The sequence below is a fragment of the Chelonus insularis genome, unplaced genomic scaffold (genome assembly GCF_013357705.1).
Source record: "Chelonus insularis isolate UGA/USDA-ARS -01 unplaced genomic scaffold, ASM1335770v1 contig_401_pilon, whole genome shotgun sequence".
Taxonomy (NCBI): Eukaryota; Metazoa; Arthropoda; class Insecta; order Hymenoptera; family Braconidae; genus Chelonus; species Chelonus insularis.
This window is the reverse complement of record NW_023276558.1, coordinates 1-27967: the sequence shown is the minus strand read 5'-3', so window position 1 is coordinate 27967 and position 27967 is coordinate 1. Positions and strand designations below refer to the sequence as shown.

General features: G+C 28.2%; 5 protein-coding genes across 9 annotated transcripts; 1 reads left to right on the top strand and 4 right to left on the bottom strand.

The window, feature by feature from the left end:
- Positions 1-29: 29 nt before the first annotated feature.
- Positions 30-9679, bottom strand: LOC118068821 (uncharacterized). 5 transcript variants are annotated; one of them, XM_035086522.1, is made up of 8 exons: positions 8893-9679; positions 6619-6735; positions 6180-6542; positions 5856-6095; positions 5329-5713; positions 3953-4411; positions 1743-3875; positions 30-1347 (listed from the first exon to the last, which is right to left on the bottom strand). In XM_035086522.1, the coding sequence occupies exons 1-8, from the start codon at positions 9106-9108 to the stop codon at positions 1274-1276; spliced, it is 3987 nt and encodes a 1328-aa protein (XP_034942413.1). In that variant the 5' UTR covers positions 9109-9679; the 3' UTR covers positions 30-1273. The 5 variants fall into 5 exon arrangements, with proteins under 5 accessions (XP_034942413.1, XP_034942414.1, XP_034942415.1 ...); XM_035086523.1 differs by having other exon boundaries at positions 3953-4408; XM_035086524.1 differs by having other exon boundaries at positions 5871-6095.
- A 630-nt stretch (positions 9680-10309) lies between these two features.
- thoc7 (THO complex 7) lies at positions 10310-17264 on the top strand. The gene is made up of 14 exons (XM_035086529.1): positions 10310-10553; positions 10632-11056; positions 11179-11352; positions 12896-13215; positions 13372-13738; positions 13813-13986; positions 14168-14419; positions 14508-14819; positions 15417-15544; positions 15794-16057; positions 16136-16537; positions 16641-16717; positions 16910-16940; positions 17147-17264. Exons 1-14 carry the CDS (start codon positions 10544-10546, stop codon positions 17262-17264), a joined length of 3054 nt encoding a protein of 1017 aa, XP_034942420.1. The 5' UTR covers positions 10310-10543.
- On the bottom strand, positions 11406-12793 carry LOC118068804 (alpha-ketoglutarate-dependent dioxygenase alkB homolog 6). Its single transcript, XM_035086482.1, has 5 exons — positions 12461-12793; positions 12206-12382; positions 11997-12104; positions 11807-11905; positions 11406-11691 (listed from the first exon to the last, which is right to left on the bottom strand). The coding sequence occupies exons 1-5, from the start codon at positions 12521-12523 to the stop codon at positions 11434-11436; spliced, it is 705 nt and encodes a 234-aa protein (XP_034942373.1). The 5' UTR covers positions 12524-12793; the 3' UTR covers positions 11406-11433.
- A 162-nt stretch (positions 17265-17426) lies between the features above and the next one.
- On the bottom strand, positions 17427-19750 carry LOC118068780 (probable GH family 25 lysozyme 3). The gene is made up of 3 exons (XM_035086446.1): positions 19526-19750; positions 19385-19439; positions 17427-18691 (listed from the first exon to the last, which is right to left on the bottom strand). Exons 1-3 carry the CDS (start codon positions 19532-19534, stop codon positions 17490-17492), a joined length of 1266 nt encoding a protein of 421 aa, XP_034942337.1. The 5' UTR covers positions 19535-19750; the 3' UTR covers positions 17427-17489.
- A 4147-nt stretch (positions 19751-23897) lies between these two features.
- On the bottom strand, positions 23898-27554 carry LOC118068776 (protein transport protein SEC31 homolog B-like). Its single transcript, XM_035086442.1, has 2 exons — positions 27362-27554; positions 23898-25840 (listed from the first exon to the last, which is right to left on the bottom strand). Exons 1-2 carry the CDS (start codon positions 27468-27470, stop codon positions 25413-25415), a joined length of 537 nt encoding a protein of 178 aa, XP_034942333.1. The 5' UTR covers positions 27471-27554; the 3' UTR covers positions 23898-25412.
- Positions 27555-27967: the final 413 nt, after the last annotated feature.

The following is a 27967-nucleotide window of genomic DNA, read 5'->3' as shown; positions in this document are numbered from 1 at the left end:
ATAAACCAAAGGTTTTATTTTTTTTTTTCTTTTTCTAGACTTATTCTCTATAGTTCAGCACAACTATTTTTTTATCGATATTATGATTGAATATGCATTGAGTAGGCAAATTTGTAATAAAAATTGGGAGCTCATATCTACTTTGACATTTTTGTTTTTATATCTGTAGACTTTCACCACCAATAATTATACAATTAAAAATTAATTTAGATTTCAAAAAATTTTTTCCTTCGAAGTATTATAAATGCTACTCATCATCTTTAAAACAGAATATTTATTGTTACCATAGAAGTTTTTCTCAAAATATATGTTGAATTACATAATAGGTATTTATATATGAAACATATTTTACACTAAATATTGTTCTTAAGCATGTGTAAGAACATTTGCCGATTTTGTATGTTTAAATTGTTATAAAAAATATTTATAACTAAAGTAAACATACAAATACAAATATATATTTATTATATGGCCTTTCTTTCGAAGGAATGAAGATTTTCAAATATTATTTTCAAAGCGGCATTAACCATACGGTTAATTATACTCATAAATTACGGTCAATATAATTTTATAATAAGAAATATATGCCCTCTATTAATTCCCTCCTGGTGAGTTCACCATTGAAAGTTTTTTTTCTTTCAAACATCATTGTCCACTGTAATACCAATAAATGATTATTGGAATTACATATACATGACAAAATCACTTTTTTCAGTTATTTTAAACTTCATATTCAGTATTATGAATTACATATTTACATTTGAAATTGGATTTATTCAAGTTCGTTGTTGAAGCCCAATTGCAGTGTTCTGGCTCTGCAGAGTTTTTAATGCTTAAACAATCGAAGTTTAGCTTTTTAGATGATATTTATATTATATACTAATATAAGTAAACATAACCATCGATAGAATAATTATACGCTTATATACAGTTTTTACGAACGATGGTTTTTCATTCATAAATATATCTTCACAAAGTGTTTCAATAATGAAAAAAGCATTTATTATGATTAATTATTAGAACTTATCACTCTCTTCGATTTCACATTAATCCTTTAAAGTCATATTATTAGTTTTTTCACTAAAGTTTGGTTCAATTAAATCACACGTCATTTGTTTTATATTTGAAATCTTTCATGCACTTCACGATATATATATGTGTTTGATACACCACTAGTATATCCTTTTTTTTTATGATGAAAATTATAATGCAATGGTTTTTAAGATAACTTTGTTTGGTTTTTAAAATTCATTATCAAACCATTATTCAATTTTCACTGACCGCTATAATACTGTACTCGGCCACTTGTTTCAGTCGCTGGTATTTCTCGCATGATCGCATCCCATGCTGAAAAACAAAAATAATTTTATTAGTACAACTGTGGTAATTTAATATGTTGATTTATTACTTGGTAAAAAAAGAATATATAAAATCTTAAAGTAGCCATAGTGACTTGGCAAGAAATCAGTATTGTTGGATTTAACAAAAGAACATGGATTTATTTTTCTGGCATAATGACAAAGCTTCATAAACTGAAATCATGTTCAAAGGCATTTTTTCATACAGCTTAAGGCTGTCAGATTTTTTTCTTTTAAGTAAGAATATAAGAATAATGATTTTTCCATTAAAAAAAATTAAAATCATCATCTAACTATAGAAAATATCTTACATTTTTAATTTTAAAAATTAGAATTAGTCAATAATTAAAAAATTATCGTAAATTATAAAATAAAATTTCTTACCTAGTCCAACAAAGGCTACAATCTTGTCGTGATTGAAATCTATATTAATATTTTCTTCAGGAGCAATGTATCGTGCACAAAAATCTTCCTTAGGATGATATTTGTCGATATTTGACGTAGTAGGTTGAGAGACGACAGGTGAGCCATAAGTAATCGGTGTTTGGTATCTCGGGACGTATCCATATAAGTAGGGATTCGGTGAAATAATCATTGGAGCATGGGGAACTTGATGACGTTGTGATTGATAAGTGAGAGGTGTTTGTGTATGAAAATTCGATGACACTTTTTCATTATTTTTTACATGTTTATCAAAAAGTGGTGGTGGCAACGACCTATCAGTGTTAGTAGTAGGTAATTTGTTGTGAACTTTTGGTGGTTCAGATTCAGAAATAGATTTGTCTTCTGTAGCTTGTACTTTACTATCTTCTAATTGGAGTAGCTGTACATTTACTTCGAAACCGAATGTGAGTTCACTTGAATTATCCATACTCTTGGTGGTATTAGATTGCGTATCATCCATCAATATAACTACTGCAGGTCGAGGATTCTTTTTAGTTGAATGCTGGTTTACAGTTTTTACTACACTTTTCTCTTTATTGATATTTTGTTGAACTGATTTCTTCGTTTCTGCCTCTTCACTCTTTCCACATTGTGTTACTGGATTACTTTTAACTAATTTTAAATTATTCAGCTTTGTAACAGAGTTCAATAGAGGTTCTCTGAAAACTGAAGTTGACTTTACTGAGTTTTCTATTTTAACATTAGCTGATTTAGACATCTCTAATTCATCTTGAATTTTTGGATTTGTAGGTTTTGGAGGATTATTAATTTCTGATTTTGATTCTGAAAAATCCTCTTGCCCTAACGAAAAACAATTAGCATTTACAGTTACAGTTTTTTTATTATTCTCAGGAAACTGTTGACAACTTGGCTTTTTTAATTCGTCAGTTATGTTTGGTTTTTTTACATCACGATGTTCTGCCTGATTTATATTGGTTGGGGGTTGTGGAATTTGTTGGAAATTTTTGCGCGGTAATCGTTGATGATTAGTTAATGTTTTTGTATTAATTGCACTATCTCTGATACAAGAATCAGAATTAGATTCATTTCCGACATTTTTATTATTCGTTGGGATTATAATATTCATTTGTGGATTTGGTTCGTTTTGATTAGAAGAATTACAATCTGAATTGGCATTAAGATTTTTTTGTTCTTCAACATACTTGATTACTTGTATTTTTTTATTAATGGCTTCTTCTCGTGCTTCAGCTTTTTTCGAATCAAACGAATTCTTAAATTTAGAATTGGTTGATGATGAATATTTGTCAAAACTTAAATTCAAATCTTGCATTTGATTTGAATTAGTTAAATTGTGTTGTCTGAGTTTACGATCAGATTGTTGTAATTCATCAAGACTTGGATAGTAATCTTGTGGAAATTTATCAGGTTCTGATGGTGATTTAACAGATACCGAAGGCCAACAAACTGTTGTCATCATATTTGGCATAACGGAAGAAATGTTAAGAACAGAATTGGGAGATAAGTTTATATTCGCCATACGAGTAATATCAGCATAACTTGCTTGAGAAACACTGACAGTTGATGATATTTTGTCATTAAGATTGTGTTTTGTGTTTGATGTAACAGGAAGAGAATGCACCGAATCTGAATCACTACTATCTGATTTATCACTAGGTGGCATACTACTGGCTGATTTTCGTCTAAGTTCTGGAGAAAGCTGTGTCCTGTGTTCACGAGCAAAGTCTCTAGTTCGTGGCAAATATGAAACTGAACTGGCCAAATTTTGTGTTCGGCTACCACTTGAACTTCTGCGTTGCCTTTTAGTTTTTTTCTTTTTTGTGACAATTAAAAATTCTGGTTCTGTGTCTATTTCAGGGTTGATCTTTTTGTAAGAATTTCGTCGCGTGCTAGAAGAATTTGTGTTTACAGTAGTTGATGTGAAAGTACTGGTATGGGAAGTTGTATAGTTAATATAATCGTCTCCAATATCATTGCAATATATAGATTGTCCTTCTTCAGTACCCCAAGATCGTCGGTCACCTCGGCAGTCAACTGCTGGATCACCAACGCTATGTTGTTTCGCCCTTCTTAATGACCCTCCATTGAATGTTCCTTTATGAATAAACAATTTATTGTTAACATTTAAATAATTTTTACATAGAATAGTACTAAGGATAATATTTGCTTACCATGCTGACTAGAGATACTACTAGCTCCACTAGAGCTAGTACTTCTTTCAACGGTAAGATCTTCTAACTTGGTCTTCGATATTTCTTCAAGTGAATTGGATTTTTGTAATTTACTTGTTAGTGATTCTCTCTTTGAATCTTTTTCTCTGCTTCTTGATTTTGGCCCAGTTGCAGACTTGACTTTGACAGAGTTACTTCCGGTTTTACCTTTCTTACCTTTAGACTCTTTACTCTCAATAAAGTTAATCAAACTATCAATATCTTCATTACGATGTCCTTCTACATTTTCTGCACTATAAACAATTACATTTGGCTCTTGAGTGTGTTTTCTTCGGGTTTTTTTACGCTCACTGTTGTGACTTTGAACGGCATTTCCATTTTCGTCTAATGATTTTTTATCAATCGACATGGAAAAGTCTTTAGTGGTAGTATTTTGTGCTGTCAGCCTTGAAACAGCTGCTTAAAATAAAATTGAAAAATCATCAGCATTTTTAATTAGTGGAAGTCATCATTATTTTATTGTTATAAAAAAATGTGAATATAAATTGAAATTTATTTTATTTAGAAATAAAAATACTTGAAAATCTACAATATTTAATCAAGTATTAGAAGTCTGTAATAATTTAAATTCAATAGACAATCTAAAAAGGACACGTGATGCATGTAACCCGTACACTTAGTCCTCTACCGTTCAGAAGAACATTGACAACTTCCGCTAAAAAGTTTTCTGATTTTTCTTAGTTGTAACATCCGTGCATTACAAGTGACTTCTTATCGATTCCAATTAATTATTTATTGAAAATATTCGCAATATATAGTTATAATAATATTTTGTTTTATCTTTGTAAAATTATATGTTTTATATCATAACTTAAAAACGGTTTAATATCTTTAGATGTATTAATTTATATAAATATCATAAAAACTGAAAGATTAAACTGCTCTATCTCAAAATGTCAAAATTCAAATGTTATCTTGAAATTCAGATTCAGATGCAAATAAATTACTCTGCTAATCATATAAGTCTGCGAATTATTTATGAACATAATATAATTTCTATTAAAATAATAAGTAATAAAAATTTTTTATAATTATGAATATTGAATCAACTGTTAAAACAGCTGAAACTCGGCGCTGTTAAAAAAAATGACAATAAATCGACTAAAAAAATTTTGATAATTTTATAATGTTGATAAAAGTATTTTTTTAATTTATATTCACATTTTAAAAAAAACAAATATTTATAATGTCAACGTAAAATGAAACAACAGTTAAACAATGTCTTATTAGGAAGCTAGCAATGATATTCCAACTATTTTCATATAAAGTTTCTATTCCAAATTTTCATATGGTCTCATCATAAAAGATATACATACCCATAGCAATATTTGGCTGAGTCCCGGAAACATGCATTATAGGAAGTAAACTAGAACCAGTAACTTTGCTTTGTTGCATACCGGAAACGGCTCCACTGACATTACACTTGGCATTGTTATAAGTTGTTAGCTGGAGAGTACCATTTATAGTAATCTTGCCTTTTTCCTGTTTACTGGTATGTTCACGTAAAGGAAACTCAATAGTAGAATCAACAGGCGTTTCGACAGTCTCCAAAGTTGTACAGGATAATAATTGCATGGGTCGTCGTGGCTCAATTATCTTCATTTCAGTACCCTCATCATCCTCGTGGTCGATGGATGAATTAATTAGCGGCCGCTGAGAATGTACTGAACTATTACCACTTCTTTCATTTACTCCGTTTACCTGTAAAATATAATAAGCAGTATTAAACTGATCGTCGTAATGAAGAAGTTTCAATAAAAGTGTTTTCCAGGTTTATTTATTAGTATCTTATACCTACTAAAGAATTCCCTCGATCGAGTAAATTAGGACTGATATTATTTACCTCGATATTAATTACCATGTAATCAGTTTTATAATCTGATGATATAATCTGATTGTCTGAATCAAGCATTTCACTCGTCGTTAAATTCACTTTTTGGATCTTGTTTGCATCGTTTATTTTACCACTTGTGCATTCATTTTTTTCATCTTCTTTTTTAGGAGTACTAAATGACTTGTCTAACGATTTTGATTTTTCTTCATTTTTCCAATCACATACTGAATTATCACCGTAACCTCCTCTCTACAATAAATTTAAATTATGTAATGTCATCTGAAGATGTTGTAAAATAATTAACGTATCAATTAACCGATGATTAAATGATACCTTTTTATCAAATATAAGATCTAAATTAATGAAAGAAGTTAAATTATGTGAAGCATTCACATTAGACGGAAGAGATCCCCCTTCCCGCTGTCTAGCAGAAACACTGGGGCCGGTATGCTTCTTATTTTTCCTTCTACCTCCACCATAAGTATGACTAGAGCCAGATGGAAGGTAAGAAAAGTTGCTATCAAATTCAGAACTGAGTGATTGAGCTAAATTTTGTAGAGAACCACCATGAGTTAAACGATCAGAAATTGAGTCTCTTTTGTGTTTGCGACGATTTGTGTTTGGTATACATCGAGAATTTATAACAACTCGATGACCTTCTTCTGTTTCATCAACTTCAGTTGCTTGTAGAAGTTTCTATGAAATAAATTACCATATCACAGCATATTAAAACAATAAATTAATAACTATTATTTTGTTTAATTGAATATACCTTGAAAAGGATTGATTTTCCTTCACGGTCTCTCGATGAACCAGTATAAGTTAAAGCTTCATTTAACAATGCTTCAAGCTCTTTGTCATTCAGTGTTGAAAGTTTCGCCGGTTCCTCCTAAAATATTGTAGCTATAATTATTATTGAAATTATTAATAAAACGTATACATAAAAATATTCAAGAATAATAATTATTTTTAATAATTATTTATTGACTAAATCCATTACATAGGTACAGCAAATATGTCTATCCGTCATGAATTCTAATCATCATAACCTTAACAAAATCATACATTTTAATAGCACATGTATCAGTTTGCCAGTGGGAATAATTAAAAGAATTAAATTGTTCTTGGTAATATTAATACTTGATAAGAAAAAAATTTAATGTGTTTTTCATATAAATTATTACGTAAATGGAGCATTAAAGATAATTAAGTTTTAAATGTTCAAATAAGAATTTCAAGTGAAATTTTTCCAATATAAAATTGGGATAAATTTTGTATGTATTTTATGACACACAATCACAAAAAACACGTTCTACCGATTAGAGATCAAATAAGGGAACTATGTCAAAAGATTACTCTAAGTTCTGGAGTTGTTCTATAAATAGAATCCAGTTGTGTATATGTATGCCTATATAAAATGTATGTGTACTTGTATGTATGGTAATGAATATGTGTAACAAGGTGTATATAAAATGAAGATACTGCATAGAAATCAAACTTGAGTCTGATTGTGATATACCAAGTAGCCACGAAAGAATTTTAAGGTTTCACTTATTGGATCTGATCATTATTGAACACATCATTGGTACATTTACAGAATTTATAGGCCTATCACAACAGAAGTAATAGTTTACATAATTAATTGAAACCAAAAATTCACCACAGTGATTATAATTTAATAAAGTGTTATAATGTCTAAACACTTATGATACTTGAATTGATAAATAATACTAATAAGTAATGAGCTTTGCTTAGTATATATATGTATTTACTTCATATATCTATATATCTATCATAAGTATATGTGTGTGTGTATATATGTGTATTAGTATATGTGTATATATATGGACATAGATGACATGAATTGATCTGTAAAAGTGTATAATTATGATTGCTCACTGTTCAATGTCACAATTTTTAATATCTCCATAATTTTGAATAGTTCATTTCGTCATCATCACATTTATGACAAAATTATATCTGTACTATTTTTATGACAAATATATTTATCCAATGATTTGCAAATACGTAAAGTAATACAAGGAGGTCTGCAAAATGGTCGATTGCAAATGTGCCACAACATTTATTATGAGTTTAATAATTCATTTCGTGATGATTATTTTTTAAATTCACTTCATTATATGGATGAACGATAAAGAATCAGAAACTTACGTGTAAAAGGGAACGCAGTGCCGGCACAAAAATTTATATTTTTAGAGGGCACCTAGGTCGAATGAGAGCGAGAGCTTGAGTTCTATGTATAAGTGCTCCAGTCCTATTTATTAATATAGCGAGAACATATTATTCAGCATTCAGTGATACTGTTTATGATTCTTTCAGAATAACTGATTAACAGTTGATAAAAATTTTGATGCCAAGTCTTTGAATAATAATTTAATAAAAAAGGTATCACTCAAAACGGGTGCGGTGCGGCGCGCTTTTCTTAGCCATCGGCATGACTGACGCCATTATACTACTATACTGAGAATATGTGCTTCACAGGAACGTAAATAGCAGTGGTACTATATCCTGGTACTCGATCTTTTCAATTATTTATTTCGCGAAAAGTCACAAAGCACGTGTTGTCAATATAAATAAGCTGACTTTTCTGCCAATTGACACTTTTTTAGGCTTATGTTACAAAAATGATAGTTTCATCCAACGACATATTTACTTCTTACAATTACATAAAAATATAGTCATGTACAGATAATACAGCAGATAATATATATGTATATGTACAAGTATGTATGTGTACTCACTTTACAATATTTTTTTTCATTTTATTCATCAAATGAACTTAGTTTTTTTATCATACTGTACTTATTGGTTGTTAGACTTATTTCATGATTCTTTGTCATATAAAAGAATAAATGTCAAGTTTAGAGAAATAATAACACGTACATTTAGTCGATATTTAATTAAAAAATAAATGTATAAATCATAAACTCAAATTCAATATTTAAATGAATGAAGAAAGTCTTGACAGCATGATGTTGAAAGCACTGGTTTTCAAATAAACTCTTTCAGACATGATTTTCCTCACCTGCTTATCACTTGGAGTAGTTAATGGAGAAACAGAATTTGTCACATTAGAAACTTTTTTCGAATCAACTACACTTGTACTATTACTTATGTCCGTTGTAATATCACAGACACTGGTTTCTTTTTGATTCTTATCAGGTGCAACAGACTCTTGTCGATTGTCCGACCCTGGGGCCATTTTCACTGAAATTGACAGCGCCGTATATGCTGCGCTCATTGCCTTCTTCTCATTCTCTTATTATAATTTTTCTCTTCATTTTTTAATGATTTTTTCTGTGTCGGTATTAGTTATATGATTACTATAATTTTTATAAATGATTAATTCTAATGATAATTTGTTAATTTAAACATTAACAACAAATTATTTAAAATTTTATAAACTGATTTTTTTGAACCAACAGTCCACCTTTAGGTTTCATTATCACTCGACATCGCGGTTATTTTGAAATTGATATATTATTATAATTGTCGTCCTGCGACAAGAATAAAATTATATTGTCTATTGAATAACACTAATTTACATTTTAAAGTCAATTTGTGATCAATTAAAACACTTGAAGTTTACTGATTATAGTTAATGAACAAATGGCACACATTATGTACCTATCATTTAGTCTATTGATATTTTATTAACACTTTATGTAAATCCATTATAAATCTATCATTGCAGTCAATCTTTTCAATAATGGATCAACGGTTTATGAAAAATATTAATAACTAATCGTGACGAGTTATCGATCGTTCAGTAAGTTTTACTACTCGTTGTAGCCACGCTTTACTTCTGTACATGAAACGTAAATATACCTAATAAATTATACTATACTGTACCAGAGAAAATGAAGATATATATAGAAGCTCAGTATTTATGAGCATAAAAAAAATAAATTAGTGTCTTTAATCGAAAACTCTAGATAGCGTAGTAAGGGTTGTATGCCCGCATTATTTGAAACATATGACTTTTGGAAGCTAAACCGCCAACTATGTTTGAACAATATGACCTTTAAAAAATTGGAAAAATGAATGAGAGTGTGTGATTATTGAAAGTCATGATTTTTTGGTACATCCAGGTCATTGATAAATATTATCTATCAAAGTCATTTACACCTGGGAGAGTCCATCCATACTTTTATAATCACGCATACGGTCAATAATTCAAAGGCGTGGCTACACTTGGTTGTAATCATAACAATGATAGCAAAAGTGCTTAAAATAATCCATTTATTCGTTAGGTTGGGGAAGTGACATTACTTTTCAATTTATTATAATCTACTATTATTCTTTTTTTATTAAAGATATTTTATAAATATGTTTGAAATATCGCGCTCAGAAATAAATTATACATGAAAAATTTTCATGCAACGCCATCTATATTATCAATGATTTGATAATACTGTAGTAATAATAGTAAATAAAACATCAAATAAGCCGCTAAATTTTACTTGTAAATTTTTAATTAATTATAAATGACAAAAAATTTAATATTTTGATTTTTAAAAATATAATTTTTTACTTGTTTGATTCGTTAATTTTATTGGGTGTAGTGCTTCTTATTGTCTACGCTTGTGATCACATTTCTGAAGACTTAAAAAAATCATTGTTGATGTTTATTTAATATTAAAGAAATCAGAATATAGAATATTTAAAATATTAAAATGTCAGACGGTAAGATAAAATTAAGATTGACTTTATTTGAAGGTTAACTTAGTATGACCAATTTTATAAATAAAAATCCATTTTCAGAGGAAGTTATACGACGTAGGTTACTCATTGATGGTGATGGAACAGGTGATGATCGAAGAATAAATGTATTATTTAAATCATTTATTAAATGGGCCAACAGTCCTGATGTTGATAATACAGTACATGAGAGAATTTTATCTCAACTTGCACAATGTGAATTCGCTCAAAAAAAATCACGACTCGTATCAACGATGAGTCAAGAGGAGCTCCAAAGTTATGAACAATTATCTCAACAAATTGAAGTAGAAATAGAAGAGGCTAAGAAAGAAATAGAAACAACAAAAATTGAATTACAAGATGCAAAGCAAATTAGGAAAAATAGAATTGAATATGATGTTCTAGCTAAAGTAATAAATCAACAGCCTGATAGAAAAGAAACTAATATGAAATTGGAAGCATTGAAACAAGAACTTGGTTTCTTGAAAGTTAGTACATTAGTATATTATATATATTTAATTTAAGTATCTTTTCTGAGCATATATTTCATGAAAAGATGAATAAAAAATTTGAGATAAATATAATTAATGATTAAAACCTTTTTTTTTAGGAAAAATCAGAACAATTAGAATATAAACTAGAAATGCGTCGAAAACAATTCCATGTTTTATTATCTTCAATTCATTCTTTACAAGCAATGTTAGATGAATCTGATGAAGAAATTATGAATGTTAGTCTCGAAAACTATGAAGATGCTGAAATGCCATCACCAAAAACTGCTGCCTAAATAAGGTATATAATTTAATAAAAATTAATACAATAAAATACAAACTTAAATATTTTTTTTTTAATTAATTTATTGTCTTCAAAATCTAAGTTTTAATTTAGAAGTCTTTGGTACATGACGAATTGTTAATGACAATCTAGTGCCTCGCTCTAGTACGTCTTTATCATTGTAATTATTACAACATAAATCTAAATTACATATGAAATCTTTATTAATAGTATCACAAGCTACCTCATTAATAGAGTGTAAGTAATCGTTGTATAATTGATCTCGGAGTATTAGTAAACTTCTCCTTTCCAATAGTATTGCAAACTTTGGTTTAATTAATCTTTGTTCCTAAAAAAATTAATTCTTTTAACAAAATAACTTCTTATATGGAACATTATAATTAATTATCAAACTAACCAATAACAAATTATTAAAACACTATAATTTTAATTTTAGTTCATACCTCATCTGTTGCTAAACGTTTTGTAAATTCAAGGAGCGTATGCGAACCGCAGCTAATGGTTGTTACTATAGGATGAAAAAGAGGTCCGTCAGTGTGACCCTAAGAGTGATTAGTGTACAAAGTAATTTGTTATAAGGACTTTTTTTATAAAACTTTAGTCATATGTTAATATTCATAATATAAACTCTACCATAATTCCTTGATTTGGTAAATATTCATTGATCAATACGTGATTTGGAGATGTTTTATTACTGAAAACATTGAGTGCTGAAACTTTATCAACATATTTTTGGAGCCACTAAAATTTATAAATACCATCAATGAAAAGGTTACAATCATTGAATAATCAATTTAAAAATGTACAGTTAAAAAAAAACAAATAAATGATTTCCAACTCACTTTTGGTATTTCTTCAGCAATCATACCTTTAGGATGTGGGATACCTCCCCAGTTTTGGAGTCGTCGGTTACTTAATTGAGTCCATTTCGGTAATGGAGATTCATTTACATTTTTTATTATTTCATTTTCTTCTTCTTCGGTTATAAAATTAGGAATATAATAAGCAGAAGGTGGTATCTATCATTAAATATTGATTTATATTAATATTAAATATACATAAAAAATTATTAACAGATTTTCTTCATATTAACAAACCTTCTGAATAATATTTCTGTGCAATAAAGAATTTTCAAGGTTTTTGTCTAAACTATTTTCCATTATTTGTCACAAATTGTGATAATTACAACTATAGAGTTGTGATTGTTTATTGGTGGATGATGTTTACAAGCAAAACAAAATAGTTATGGAAATATAGGTTATGTATCTGACTTGAATTGGCTCGAATTCCAACGAATTTGAATCATATAAAATACTTCGTAAAATAAACATAGTTAGAAAATAAATTTATATTAATACAATGAAAAATAATTATCATCCTTTATCGAAGGGATGTAGTTAAAAATACGTTATGAATTCATTTGAATATAAATGAATGTGTTTTAAAGAATATCAATATGTCTATGAATGAATAATAATATATTCACTGAATTGTATTGATTAATTAATCTTGTACAGTTGTCCGTAACTTAGTATGAGAGTAGTTCAATAGCTTATTTTTATTATCAAAAACATAACAAAATGAGCCTGAAATATACAACTGAAGTGCCTGAAGGTTTAAAATCCTTCGAAATAGTTACAAGTGATGAGAGTGTTACAAGTAAAATTTTATCAATAACATCAGTCTGTAGAGATTGTCTATCTGAAAATAATTTATCTGAAAATAATAAAAAACAAACAAATAATTCTGTCGAACTTGTTGCAAACGATCAGAGTATACCAGATTTTTCAGAACAATATGACGACGAAGTGTTTGATATTTTTACAAACAAGCAATCTATTGTTTGTTCTAGGTAATGTAAAAAATAAATAATTTAGTTATTAATTAATATTAAAGTATTTATTCTTATAAAATATAATGAAAAGAAAATATTTAATTTAAATGATTATTTAAATATTAATTTTGTAATAATAATGTATTTTTAAAATATTTTATTGTTGTAAAATAGGAGTACTCAAACGATAGAAAGTAGCTGTAGAAAAATGTCAAATATTTTATTTATGAATGAATTAAATCATCCAGCAACTATTTTAAATACATCGTATATTCGTCGAATAATAACACCGAATCAACATAATCAAGAATTGATATTAAGTAAAACACAATTATGTAATATACATAGGAATTATCAAAAATTAAAATCTCGTTTCCACAAACTACATGCTGATTATCAAAAATTAATTGGCATCACTGGAATTCTCACAACTTCACTCCAAAAGTCAGCTACTGGAGAACCTGTTAATTTACATGAAACGTTGAATACTTGTATGAATATTTATCCAGATATCTTCCATTCAAATATGCATGATTGTAAAGTAAGTATTTATGATAAAGTTATAATTTATATCATTGCATTATTCATTGAAAAAATTTAATTGATTTATTTTAGGCCACTTTTATGGATCAAAACACTGAGATGAATTTTATACAAAAAAGTCTCCATATATCTATGTTGAATACTGTACCAATCTCACCAAAATTTTTGGACTACAATAAAATTAAATTACATCTTTTACGTGGAAATGTTCAAACCAAGTTATTGCTGCTACAAGCATTACGTTGGGTAAATTATTTTTACAAATATTCTATTTAATATAAAAATAAAAAAGAAAAGGAAAACTTTCATAAAATTTAATTATTGTATTGAATTAAGATTTCTAATTCTTAATTATTCAACCTCAATAATGTATTAAATATTCTAAAACTTTAAATTGGTTTATTAATAAATTAATTGTTTCTTATAGAAAATTACTCTAAGTCAGCCAGAAGAACGTGATGAGACGGTAAATGAATACATAAAAAATGATTTACTTGGTCTTCATACACAAGTATCCACTGAATGTGACAATAAGTCTATACTTCCATCTTTATTAATATCAATGGATACTTTTATTCCTTATACTCTTCCACAATCAACTGCTAGATTATTAAATACATTCGCATCATTGAAATATGGACGTGATTATCTTTCTATGGGTCCTGGTGTATTAAACATAGTGAGTTTACGCTAATCATGAATTGAATGAAATCGTTAAACATAGTTGAAATAATTTATTGATACAACCTATTTCGCTACTATTCTAGATAATCCAATGTTTAGATAATACTCGTATAAAATCAATAGATGCATTTACATTTGATATGATAATCGCAACACTACAGAAACTTTCTTTACGGAGGCGTCAGCGGTTATACATGATTTCAGCTGGTTTAGTAGAATGGTTGGTTTACCATTTGAAAGCAGAATATCCAATAATGGGCACATACAGATTGGAATATGCTACTGCGCTTTTAATGAATTTATCACTTCAGAAAGAAGCACAGATAAGAGCTGCTTCGATGGCAACGATACTTCTATCGACACTCACCATGCTACTATCATCAGAACACTTACCTGTAAAGTATATTTAGAAACTTTGTATTTTAATTTATTATTTTTTATTTCCGTGAAATTAAAAATAAAAACTAATTGTAATTTTTTATACGGATTGAAAATTAATGATCCTTAAATCAATCCTGATTAAGGATAAATCATAAAATATTTGATTCATTATAGGAAAATAGAAACAATAAAAAAAATTTTGAACATACTATTGAAAATTTAACAAAATACATTAAAACAAGCTTTTATAATCTTTTTTTGTTTCAATATACTTCAATCTTTTATTAAGGATAAGTAAATTGTATTCATTTACATTCGAAAACTAGTTTGAAGCGTTCAATCTTGATTTTGTAAGTCAAATTTTGTAATCTTATGAATTCAATTCATTCATTGTTTAAACTATAAATACAGCAAAATGGTAATTTCTATTTTTTTATTAAAGTGATTTTGAGTTTCAAATATGCTCTATAGAGTGGATTAATATTTATAATTCAAGTATTCATGAATGTTAAAAAATATTTATTAGATAGAAATATCTCCCAAATTGATAGAAATCAAAACTTTAAGTTTTTTTTTATAATGTATCAGTAATAATAATAATATCCTTCTAGGTTTTGCCCTATGTAAATGGTGCTCTCAATAATTTCCTGGCAAATAGTGATATTAATGAAGAGGCTAAAATCATTGGTTTAGAAGCTATTTTGGAATATTACCGACAAAATCGTTCAGGAGAATTGAGGTATTTTATAATAATTATAAATTCAATATCTATTATAGTTAGTTATACTTGAATTAATCATATAAAAATTACTCAATTATTTTGTTATCATTTGGCATGCGTAAATCGATAAGTACATATGCTTTTCAATATAATTATTGTTATTAAATGCGAATACAATTAATCATTTCATTGCTCGATTGAATTAATAACTAATGAAAATTATGTAGAATTTTTGAATGGATAATATTTTATCTTATTGCATTTCAGAAAACATTTAGATCATATTCTTATGAGACATCGACGAAAAAGCAATGAAATGATAGATGAAGATGTCCGTGATGATGATGATAGAGAAGAATTAGATATTCTAGAAGACGAATTAGATGAGATGGATCCAGTTAAAGTTGAACCTGGAGAATTATTCGGGGAACCATTACTCACATCATGTTATTCTGTAGCTTTGAAAGTTTTACCAAGTGATAGGTTTACACACAATAGCTTCTCCTTACCTGAAAGAGGAATATCACCAAGGTAAAATGAAAACACGAATTCTTTATCGATATATCAAGTCGAATTAATTTTTAATCTGAACTTATTTTTTTTAAAAAGATTGACACCTGTAAACAGTAATAGTAAATTTGAAAATCCGATTAAGTTAAAGTTATTATCATCTGGAAAAAAACAACATAATTCAACATCTACTAATTTTGATAGTTTAGAAGACAAAACTTTTGTCAAGCTTGATTCATTTCCAATAAGAAATTTTGATAATGACACATATAGTTCGGTAAAAAAATTTCATGTTACACCTGATGAATCACATCAATTGGTTACTCTCAATCAAGATGTTGAAGAGAAAGTTAATTTATATGAGACAATACCTGCGACAGAAGCAGCATTATTTTTTAGTAAAAATAAAGAACTGAAAAATTGTCAACATCATTCAAGCCAATCGAAAAATACAAGCGAAAGTCCTCCATTGCATTATCGTTATTTAGATTTTGATAAGAAGTATGTAAAAAAAAATTATCGATAAAAAATTTCGGTTTAATCTTAATTTTTAGTTAATATCCTAAATGATAAAATATAATAATTTTAAATCTATTTATTGCAGAGAAAGCAGCTTTATTATAGAGAGTATAAACACTGGGTCTTTGTCTGCTGAAAAAGTATTGGAAAAGTTTGAAATCGGTATGTAGATATAATAGATTTAAATGATGCTATATATTTGAAATTCACGAAACGTGAATGAATGTATGAATTCTAAATAAAAAGTAATATCTATTAAGTGAAACTTTTTAAACTTTCATTACGTTACGTGTTAGTGTTAAAGATAATCTTCAGAAACTAGAGCATATAAAACTTTTTATATACATTTTTTAGCTGATAATCAAAAGGACGAAATAGCACATTCGTAAGTTATCAAGTTTGCAAATTAAATTATTTGTTTTTAGCAACAAAAGTTTTCAGTAATTTTCTTATAGTCTGATTTTTTTATCACCTTCCTTCTGGATGATAGTATATTTTTTGCATTTTTCATTGAGTTTTAGTTTAATTTTATTCTATTTAAAATTTTTAAAATATAGTGAAGACAAAGTTTAATATTTATTAATTTTTTAGTCATACTAATGGCTCGAATATTGCTCATGAATTCATAAAAGAGGAAGAAGAGGTTGACGCTTTTGCTTCAAAACCAAAAATATCGAGAACGCCACCACATAGTGTGTCAATTTCATAAAATAGATTGATGTAAAATAATAGAATTAAATTACAAATCGTGCCTTAAATACAATTATATAGGAATAATGAAATAATGATCGAAGTAGTAGAGTTTACAAGTTTATTATTTAAAATTTTTCTATAACAAAATAAAAAAAAAATAATATCTAACACACAAATATTAATAAAATAAATACAAAATAACACAATTTGCCTATATTTTGATAAATGGAAAGAAAATAATTTACTGGTATCCAAAGTATGATCCTGGTGAACCGCTACTATGATGCCCACCACTACCTGCTGGATATCCTGTAATGTAACTACTCCTATAATTACTTCCACCAAAATGTGATCCAGATGAGAATGGTCCAGTACTTCTAACTTTGTATCCACCTGCACCTCCACCAAACATTCCACTAGAGAAGTTAGGTTCGCCTGCATGCATTAAAGCACTATGTCCTGAACCATCTTTGATGATAATTAACTTGCTACCGCTCTTAGGAAATGCTCCAGGATAGTATGAATTAGGTCCTTTGACATAATTCATATTAACAGCTGATGCAGCGCTGTGTAAAAATGGAGGAACACTTCGGTGAACTAGTGGTCCTTGAGAATGGATGAAATTATTAGGGCTATCACGGCTGTGTGGACCGAGGAAACTCAATGAAGCTCCAGAAGCAAGTCTACTTCCCTCGGGATAATTTTTATGGCTGCTGTGTGAACTCGTGATGTAGCTAGGACTTCCGGGTCTACTTGCTGGATAAGAATTTATATGACTTCCTGAGTATGGAGTTAAATGACTACTTCCTGGATAATTGTTTGGATGAGAGTTGGGTATTAGATTTAGAGTTGAACCTAATGAATACGTTGGAGCTTGATTGTGACCATGATTTTTACTAATTGCTGTGTAAGCAGAAGCTTTAAGACCGCTAATACCATAATTATTGATTGATGGTGAAGTAGTAACATAAGGAGATGATGACGAAGCGTAATCAACTGAATTGTGCTCATTTGTGGCCAATCCTCCGAGATTAGAAGAATGGCCTGAATATCCTACTAAACTTGAAGATCCATGACCGTTAGAATATCCATCTGAGTTCGATGATCCCGAGGAATAGCCAGGACTTATGTCAGTAGTGTAGGCGTCATTAGTATAAGAACTTGCTGTAATGCTGTTCAAAGCATCTGGATTGTTACTTGAGTGGCTTCCAAACCCGTTGGATTGAATACTGTCCTCATTTCCAGCTGATGCATAACTACTTCCTTGACTGCTATGAGCTCTTCCGGATAATGATGTAGAGTATTGATGCGAATTTGTTCCATAATTACTGCCACTAGTTAATTGATCTGATAAGTCACTGTGTGTATCCTTGGCAAGACCCATAAAACCACTTGAACTGTAACTTCCAGGGTAATCACGATTTCTACTGCCAATGGAGTATCCTGAAATTATTTTTGTTCTTGTATAAGTACAGTTAAAGTACAATTAAAATAAAAAAAGTTTCCAAGTATTTAAATAAATTATTAGCTAGTAGAAGTTATTTAAATATTTTACAACACGAATACTAGAATGGTAACATTTAAGTAATAGATTTTTGTAGTAAAAAGTATTTCTTTGCAACATGAAGTTATTAACTATATTTAAATTATTTTGTTTTGCAAAAATAAATACAAGTGTAGTTTATGGCATAACGGTTTATTATGTTTTTATGCACTACTTCTGTCAAGGGTATTTTTCTACGACCTTGATGAGGTAGAAGATTCTTCCGACCATGAAAAGCGCGCGGCCTTTCCAATTTGCAAGTAATATTTCAAAGTAGTGAAAGAAGAAAGGAAAAGAAAAAGCATCGTAATGCAAAAAAATGATTCAATGCCACTGAGTTGTAATTTCCTTTTTTTTGTATCATTTAATTTTCTAATCTTACCGTCTATACGGTATTCGTGTTCAGTGATGCATGCCATCAAGCATGTGTGTCATGCATAAATGTTACATATTTTCAAGAAAGTAGTACAGTTATTTTTCTTTTTGAAAAAAAATTTTTGTCATTTAACATCTTCGTAATTGATAAAAAAATTATTATATCTAATTCATTACACTCAATATAATAAAAAGTAATTAAGATATTGATGTCTTACCGCCAATTGTAAGGCCAGTATTTGATACCAAAATGAACAAAGAGAACACCACGACCTACAACAAATTTTCAAATAATCATTTATTAATATTTATTATCCTTTGGACGATTTATAATGGCTATTAAAATAATTACTACTCACTCGTAACATTTTTAATCCTGTATCACTTTAGATGATTTTATAAGTTATAAATAATAAAAATTCAATAGTACCAAAATTTAGATTTCAGTACAAAGTGAGATTTCTACACAGACTGGCTACTGATACAGTTTCTCTTACGGTTTTATACTTTAGGAAGCCCCTTCTTGGTACCGAGAAGGTAAAAGCAATCTTCTTTCCATTAAGTTTGTCAGGACATTGGCTAGAACTTCACCATACAGAGCGCGGAGAGAAAGAGTTAACCGGATTTTATGTATTTACACTAACGGGGAAAGCAATACTTCTTCCCTTCTACAATATGCTAATGGGTCAAACGCCAATGGACTTTATATCTAAATACTCATATTAATTTTGTGCTCAATAATTACTAATTATTACATTTAGATCTTTTATTATCATCGATAGTAGTAGAATAGAAAATCTAGAGAAAAGAATAATATTATGCTTTCGTCATAAGTATCAGTGATGAGTAGGTGAAATATGATATTTCTTTTGTGCTCGATCGAGTTTTATAAATTTCCCTATTTAGTGAAATTACAATGTGTTCATTAAATTTGAATGTCAATAAATTTCTGCATACGATGAATGTTAAATAGAAAATATGATGAGAAATGTTTCATTAAAACAAAATTCTAAACCAAGTCTTTCTTGTTGGCAATGAATTCATCTATTTTAAGATAAAATATTCAATTCATATCAACAAACTAACATCAATAAAATCTAACATGGCTAATGCATATCAATTTTGAATAATTTTTTTCAACGATGAGAGTGAAATTTGTGTAGGTGTTTAATTTTGCATTCCATGTTAAACCCTGAGAGGTTGGTGAATACCAATGATGATGTCTGTTCGTAGGAAAGTTAGTTTTTTCGTTGATAAATCCGTCAGATAAGATTACTACTTGTGATGTTGAATACCCAATCTGACTATAGATCAGTTGGGACAATGTTTATGAATTCAATTGTTGTAAATTCAATTTATGAGGTCAATTGATCTTGTAAAATGACTACTTTACTGCTTCAAGATCAACTGTTTTTACTTATTCAAGTTGAAAGTAAGTGAGAAGGTGGGAGAGGTAAACAACGTGAAATAATGCATGAATTTTATCATGAGTGCTTTCTTAGGTTTATTATATCTAACGAAAAAATTAGAGTGAAAATATATAAGTATTGATAATAGCACACTCGCAAGTAGTAATTAGAGCACGGTATTCTTTTCTTAATTGAGAACAAATTCGTGTAAGAGTGTAAAAAATTGATCATACAATGTATGAATCATTTTTAAATTTTTATTTTATACATTTATAATTATTATTAAAATATCGAATAATTTCACTTATTACAATAAAATGTAAATAAAGATAATTATACAGGACAGGAATAATTACGAAAATTGAAAAAATACTCATCATTTTCTTAATGAGTATAATATAAAAAATTAATTAATTCAATAATTCTAATTGTAAATAATACAACAGTTTATCAATTAAGGAAATGGAAAGGATTTAAATGTGTGGAAATAAAGAAAAATAATTATGATTTACAATGATATTTAATTGTACACAAATAAAAAACGAAATGTAATTTACAATTACAGTTTGTTTATTATTTAACATCAATAAAAAATTACGCTTTAGAATAATTATTACTAATAATAGAAAATAAACTAAGGAATAAAAAATGATGTAAATAAATGAAGAATAATGATGAATGATTTACTTTTTACTTATTTATGCTTAATTATTTAGTTAATTACAATGATTGATTCATTTTAATTTACTTATGTTGTTTTAGACACGCAAGTGTGTATAATATGATGGAGATTCTTATTCACTACATCATTTTCTCTTTACTTTGGTTTTAAATCATAAAGACTAGTCTGCTGAGCTTCACTCTGTCTCCATACCATTAGAAAACCACCAAGCTATATACTAATAGTTTTATTAAAATTTAATTTTGTATTTATTTTTGTGTTTAGTTGACAACATGTATGGATAATAATAATAATCTGGCGTATTAAAAGATGTGTTCTTTTAGGCAGAAAATATCCAATATTAAAGTATCAGCAAAACTCGTTGACATTTTACTTTTTCTTTTTACAAAAGGCAGGAATTAATTGGCAGTTAAACGTAATATTCGTTAAAGTCAAACTTATGCATGAGTATTTTTTGTTAAACTTGCATAAAATTCATTTGTTTTTTACATAAAAAATTAATTAACATTAATTGTCTTACATATTCTGTATATAAATGCATACTTGGAATGATATAAATAATAACATAAATAATAAAATTGAATTGAGAGATATTTTTAAAATATTATAATTATTCAGGATATTACCGAATGATGCGAAGTTGACAGGCGAAGCACACAGAGTAATGTACCATTTAGAATCGGAAATAGAATTTAGAATTAGAATGTAAAAATACTGTATATATTTACAATAATTGGTATACCGATGAGTATTAAATTACGATACGTCAGTAATAATTGGAGAATATTATCAATGTGTACATTGTACTCAGAAATAGTGATGATTGCTCCTAGTGATCTCATTTTTTCGAATACACGCATTACACAAAAATTGATTCTTTTCTTGTTTTAAATTGTATAGTCACTGAATAACATTATAACATTTTCACACTATTTATAATTTTTTCTTACATCATTCATCAAAAAAACTTGATGTTGTTGAATTGTTGGCACATAAATGGAAGCTACATACCTTAATAAAAGGTATGTATAAAAAAATGAAATTTTGATAAAAAGTTTATAATCTAAATATATTTATATTACTCGTATCATTATCTTTATCATAATAATAGTTATTGTTATTATTTTATTCAGTTTTTTCAACATAATTGTTATTATTTTTGTTGCTTGTGAAAATTATGCTTATTTTGTATTACAAATAGAAAATTATTCGATTACCTCTGTGTGTAAAAGATGATAATTTGAAATTAATAACTAATATATATTATCTTGTTGATTCTGTAATATTGATGTTATTCTTTTATCAGAGACCACCATCATCTGTGAGTATAAAATTAATTTACAAAAAATGAACATAAGTTTTTAAGTAATACAGATACTTTTCTAATATAAAAGCTCTATCATTTTTTTTAAATTATCTGCACACATGCTTACTCTCTTTTACTGTATCTCTCTCTCTCTCTCTCTCTCTTTCATAGCTTGATATAATTCGTTAATCATTTTATTTTCATATCTATCTAATTAATATTTACATTATTTACACATTAAAACGATTATCTTAGTTATTTATTTATATCTTAATGATTGTATAATTAGGATTGACTATGCCTTAAAATAATCAACGGAATTATGAACCATTATAATTATTAATATTCATTATTATTGTTATCATTATAATAATTATTATTATTTAAAATATTAAATATCGTGCCATTCAGATGGTACTTCCATCTCCAAGGTACCATTTTGGACGAATATCGGTCCGTCTTAATATCTCTAGCACTTAAGATGAGCAAATACTTTGGAGATTACATAATCTATTTAATTCTCTTATCTTTCCATTGTAATATTAAGATATAGACAATTTTTTATCTTCGTTTTTTTTCAATTACAAATATAAAACATGTATATGTAAATAGAACTCTTAATTATGCGCGAACATGTTCTCTAATTGAGCATACGTGAATTTTTTTCAATATCATCAGTCTAAGCCGATCAGTGCGGCTCCACACACAACAGCAGTATAACAATACACGTTTCAATAAGCCTGTGTAGAATCTATCGTAACAAATAATTGCAATAATCAAATAACAATTTGCATACACTAAGTAAATATTTTTTACTTTATAGATCTCTTCCAACAATACTTGAGCATGGAACACACATTTTAGAAATCATTTCTAACATAACTAACATTTTTTTTTATACATATTACATTGTTCAATAATTCATTTATTAAATTAATTACGTTTTTTTAAATATTGAATATTGTCTTTCTATTGGTTTAATTTGAAAGAGATACTTTTAAAAATTTTTTTGAAAATCTAATTATCTATGATAAATCGTAATTAGTAACATGACATTGTTTAAATGTTAATAAAATTTCTTTATCAATAGAAATTGAAAATTATCAAACAAAACACGGAATATTTCATTAATAGAAGTTGATTGCAATATTAATTAACTTTATCAATACTTTATAACTTTAACAATAAACCAATAAACGACATAGTTCTGATCAATTGCTTGACTTTAGACAATAAACATAGTAGTATAATGGATTGTTTAATAACTCAACAATTGTCAATATTCCATTATCAAAGAATAAGTAATTAAGAATAGTAAAGATATTTTACTAATTTATAAATAAATTAAAGTGTGTTTCATGCTGTAGTAACTTTTAATGATTAATAGAAGTCATTTCCGATATTTTTTGCATAATTTTTTTATTCATTATTCGTTTTTTTATTTTTTCAAAAATATATGCGTCAACTACCTAGGCTTTTTTTTTTTGTTTAAACAAAAACACGTATTGTTAATATAACGCGAATAAATTTTGAATGTACACGCAATAATATTTAGACGCTCTATAGCAAATATTCGTGATCCATTTTAGTTTTCCTTCTCATTTATTTTATAGTAGTCTATATGTATTTATTTGTGAGACCCTCATATGATCCATTGTTTTTTTTTTCTTTAAAGTATTTATTTTTTATTTCATTATTTTATTGAGATATATTATAGACACCTCTTTCTTTACTTCATTCAATAATTATTTACACGAATAATTCAATTAATTAAATAGAAATAAATGTAAAAATATTTATTATATAAACAACTATAGCCAATGTTGCTCACTTTTACATGTAACAAAAATTTTTAGTCAAAAATCAATGCTAATACTAGTTACTTATAAATTAGTGTCTTTTCAATTAACATATTTATTAATTAGAATATCACTGTGCAGGTACCCTAGTGGAAATTTTTTCAACAGTCGTTACAATAAGTCCAGCTGTTGCCTAGCACAATTTACCATGTGCTATCAGCAAATTTGTCAGTGCAATATTTATTTTTTTACACGATACGATGAATTATGATCACAAAAAAAATTTATCGGTCATAATTTAACTTATAATTGTAAGTTTTTTTTTTTGAAAAATCATGTTAGATACTAACTGGATCACTGTTGAGATTTATTTCAACTAGGGCAGTATGTTGAAAATATATAATCTAAACGAATTTTCCTATTAAAATCCTGCTAATATAATTACATATCTAGTTTATTGTTTCATTTATATTTATCAGTGATAGTTGGTATTAAACAAATAACTGATCATAAACATCACACCAAGTCATAAATAAGTGTGAAACAGAGCTTGGTGAATAATTTAAATTTAACGAAGGTATAAAATATCATCACGTCTATCTTAGAGAGCAAAATATATAAAATATCATTATTATTAAAAAGCAATTATCCAGATAAAATTATAAGAGTGACTTGTATTGATGTTGCATTATAGAATTGTCTTATAATGATGTCGGTGCTGTTTAAATGTCACTCAGCTATAGAAAAATAAAAGTGAGCACTTGGCATTACTGCATTTGTAGATCATTATTTCAACTTTCAAAAAGTTTTAACAAAACGAGATTCAGTTGAGCCGCATTGTATCAGCAATTTTTCGAGGCTTATCTTTATTTACACTTAGGGGAGATTTGGGGAGATCTTAGTGATGATGTATTGAATGGTTTAAAAAATTCCTTAGGGCTAAATTTACAGTCGTGTGACCCGTTCTGAATGCAATCGAGCATCTAGTCTCAGTGTCGGTGAGGGCACTAGATGAATACCCAACCTGACATCTGAGACAATTGATGAATCTCAGACAAGATGGCCATCAATATCAGAATAATTGGGTGTTGATGTGAATGTTGATAATGGATGTCCATGCGAATGTACAGGTATAGGTCCCGTACGTGCGAATGTGATTGGTGGTGGAGGTACTGAGGGAGGAATTGGTGACTTCGTTCCGGCAGTCATAACAGTGACGTCTGGTGGAGGTACAGGACGCGGTAAAGTTCTATTTCTTGTTAAAGTCCCCGTGCCCGAACTTGGATGCAATATACCAGTATGATGGATTCCACTACCAAGGGACGGATAATAAGAGCCTGGTCCTGGCTCATTCAATACTGGAATCGGACTGTTTGTTTCATAGCCCGTATAACGGCCACTGTCCATCTCCACACTGTAGAAATTTACATCGTTGGGTGGGGCTGGACTGGGATTCCCGATGTAACTCGATTTCGAAACTGTGAATTTAAAAAAATTGATTATTTATTTTTTTTGTTAGATTTTTTAGTTGTTACTTGAACCAATTATGGGAATGATGAATAAAAAAAAGTCTAAACCCTTGTTAAACAAGTGTTTGTAATGAAACCTCTCGAATTATATGATGTTTTAAATACTGAAGCTCTATAAAATTAATTATACTTGTTATTTATAGTGCTTTTATGAGAATTTACTTTTGTATAAATAAGAAGCAATCAATTATGTAGATAATTGAATGCTTGTTATTTATCTAATAGTTTTTACAAATACTGTATAGTATTTGTAAAAAAAAACTTTATTAAAATTTGAAATATCATTTTTTTTCATATTCTATTCAAATAATTTTTTCGAAATATTCTGTCAGGATAAATTTCATTTATTTGCTGTATTAACTGATTAAAAAAAAATCAGCCCATTAATTTTTAATGAATTCTTGTTCATAGAATTGATGTATATATATTAAAAGATAATAGAAGATAGAAATACATGTAAAAAAATTTTTTAAAAAGACTGATATAATTACACAATAAATTGAAAAGCGTCAGAGCAAGAATCCACTTTTATCTTTCTTTATTAATTTAAAATATCCAAATGTATATTCTTTTGACGCATACTTTCTTGTTATTAAAGCTCAGAAGTTTTTTTCTCATTTCAATTTTTATTATAATTATTTTATGCTGGTTAATAATATAAAGTAAATTTTTATTCTTTTATTTTCAATGAATAATGGAAATATGATATCAAATAAAATATATCATAATTCATGCAAAAAACAAAAACCTCACAAGTAGACTGTTAATTCTGCATATGTCGTTCATTTGTAAATGATTTTTTCTCATCGAATATGAATGATTTTTTGACTGTATTCAATCAAGCATTTGATGAAATCATGCTCAAAAATTGAATGATCAATGAATTAAGGTGAAGCATTTTTGAATAATTTTTTGCTTTTCAATAGATACTCGATAGTTAATTAAAATCAAATGAACTTTTGAATGATTTAGAAAAATATTGAGCTGGCCAGATTTTGTAATTTAGAAAAGCGATTCAAGTGATAATATATAATATGAAAAGTCTATATGAAGAGATCGTGCACAAAATGTTGGCATGTCCACTAGCAATTAAAGCACTTAGCGTGTTGTGTGATCAAGAACAATAGGTGCTCATCTGAATGAATCGTCAACAACTCGGAACTACGCTGTTCATCATAATAAAAACTCAATTTTCGTTAATTAATTAGTCAAATCCTCTATGATAATTTTTCTTTATTTTCCTATAAAAATAAATTAATTAAAATTAATTATTCCTTTTTTTCTTTGTTCTTCAATATATTATCTCTAAGGTTTATTTCTCTCTTGATTATGAAAAAATATTAATCGCGCGCGGGTCCGAGATTAACGAGCCTGGCCAGCAATTTGATGAGTACATCAACAGTGATAAACTTGAGAGGTTTTTGCACCTATGTAGGGTGTCAAGATGGGAAGCAGTTGTAGTTGACGCACCCGAGAGAGTCCCACTGGCCGTTGTTCGTTGTGGTGGAGAATCCAAAGGCATTACACTTGATACATGATTACCTCGTCGTCCAAGGGTTCCTTGATGATGAACCTGCATCTCTAGGCTACCTTTACCATAGTCTTGTAAACTGTGATCTATTAAATATGTACTAGCCGCAGTCTTTCTTCCCTCGTCCTATTTAATCATACATAAGAATGATTATCAAACTTTATATTATAAGTTGATGAACCATCATGAGCTTAAACATTTTATTCCCGTATGAAAAAAATTTTCTTAAGTCATGAAAATGGGCATATCTTCTATGCTAATGATGCTACGGGGTTGATCGAGGGCTCAAATGAAAGATCTCGATGGAAGGAAGAAAATCGATATGGTAAAAATCATCATTGGAGAATAGTTCATGCTAAAATTGGAGCAAGTTCCCGTTTTACCCCATTTTAGGAGTGAAATAATTAATTTTTCTAATGTTTGACCTGATTCCGCATTACTACGCATCAAGACGAAGAGAATGAGTGGTCGATCATCAAAATCGGAGTACCTTTATTTTTCGACCCCAAAAAATGGCAAGTGGTACCCCTTTCCATTTTTTTGGC

Excerpts from the sequence above, each read along its gene's own strand:
- LOC118068821 (XM_035086522.1), bottom strand. The coding sequence starts at position 9,108 with ATGAGCGCAGCATATACGGCGCTGTCAATTTCAGTGAAAATGGCCCCA. Across the intron at positions 6,736-8,892 it reads CTACTCCAAGTGATAAGCAG|GAGGAACCGGCGAAACTTTC; the intron begins GTGAGGAAAATC and ends ACAATATTTTAG. Across the intron at positions 5,714-5,855 it reads ACATGGTAATTAATATCGAG|GTAAACGGAGTAAATGAAAG; the intron begins GTAAATAATATC and ends TATATTTTACAG.
- thoc7 (XM_035086529.1), top strand. Across the intron at positions 11,057-11,178 it reads AAGAACTTGGTTTCTTGAAA|GAAAAATCAGAACAATTAGA; the intron begins GTTAGTACATTA and ends CTTTTTTTTTAG. Across the intron at positions 16,941-17,146 it reads AAGGACGAAATAGCACATTC|TCATACTAATGGCTCGAATA; the intron begins GTAAGTTATCAA and ends TTAATTTTTTAG.
- LOC118068804 (XM_035086482.1), bottom strand. The coding sequence starts at position 12,523 with ATGGAAAATAGTTTAGACAAAAACCTTGAAAATTCTTTATTGCACAGA. Across the intron at positions 12,105-12,205 it reads TTGCTGAAGAAATACCAAAA|TGGCTCCAAAAATATGTTGA; the intron begins GTGAGTTGGAAA and ends TATAAATTTTAG. Across the intron at positions 11,692-11,806 it reads AACGTTTAGCAACAGATGAG|GAACAAAGATTAATTAAACC; the intron begins GTATGAACTAAA and ends TAATTTTTTTAG.
- LOC118068780 (XM_035086446.1), bottom strand. Across the intron at positions 18,692-19,384 it reads TACTGGCCTTACAATTGGCG|GATACTCCATTGGCAGTAGA; the intron begins GTAAGACATCAA and ends AAATAATTTCAG.
- LOC118068776 (XM_035086442.1), bottom strand. The coding sequence starts at position 27,470 with ATGCAGGTTCATCATCAAGGAACCCTTGGACGACGAGGTAATCATGTA. Across the intron at positions 25,841-27,361 it reads GGCCAGTGGGACTCTCTCGG|TTTCGAAATCGAGTTACATC; the intron begins GTGCGTCAACTA and ends TTAAATTCACAG.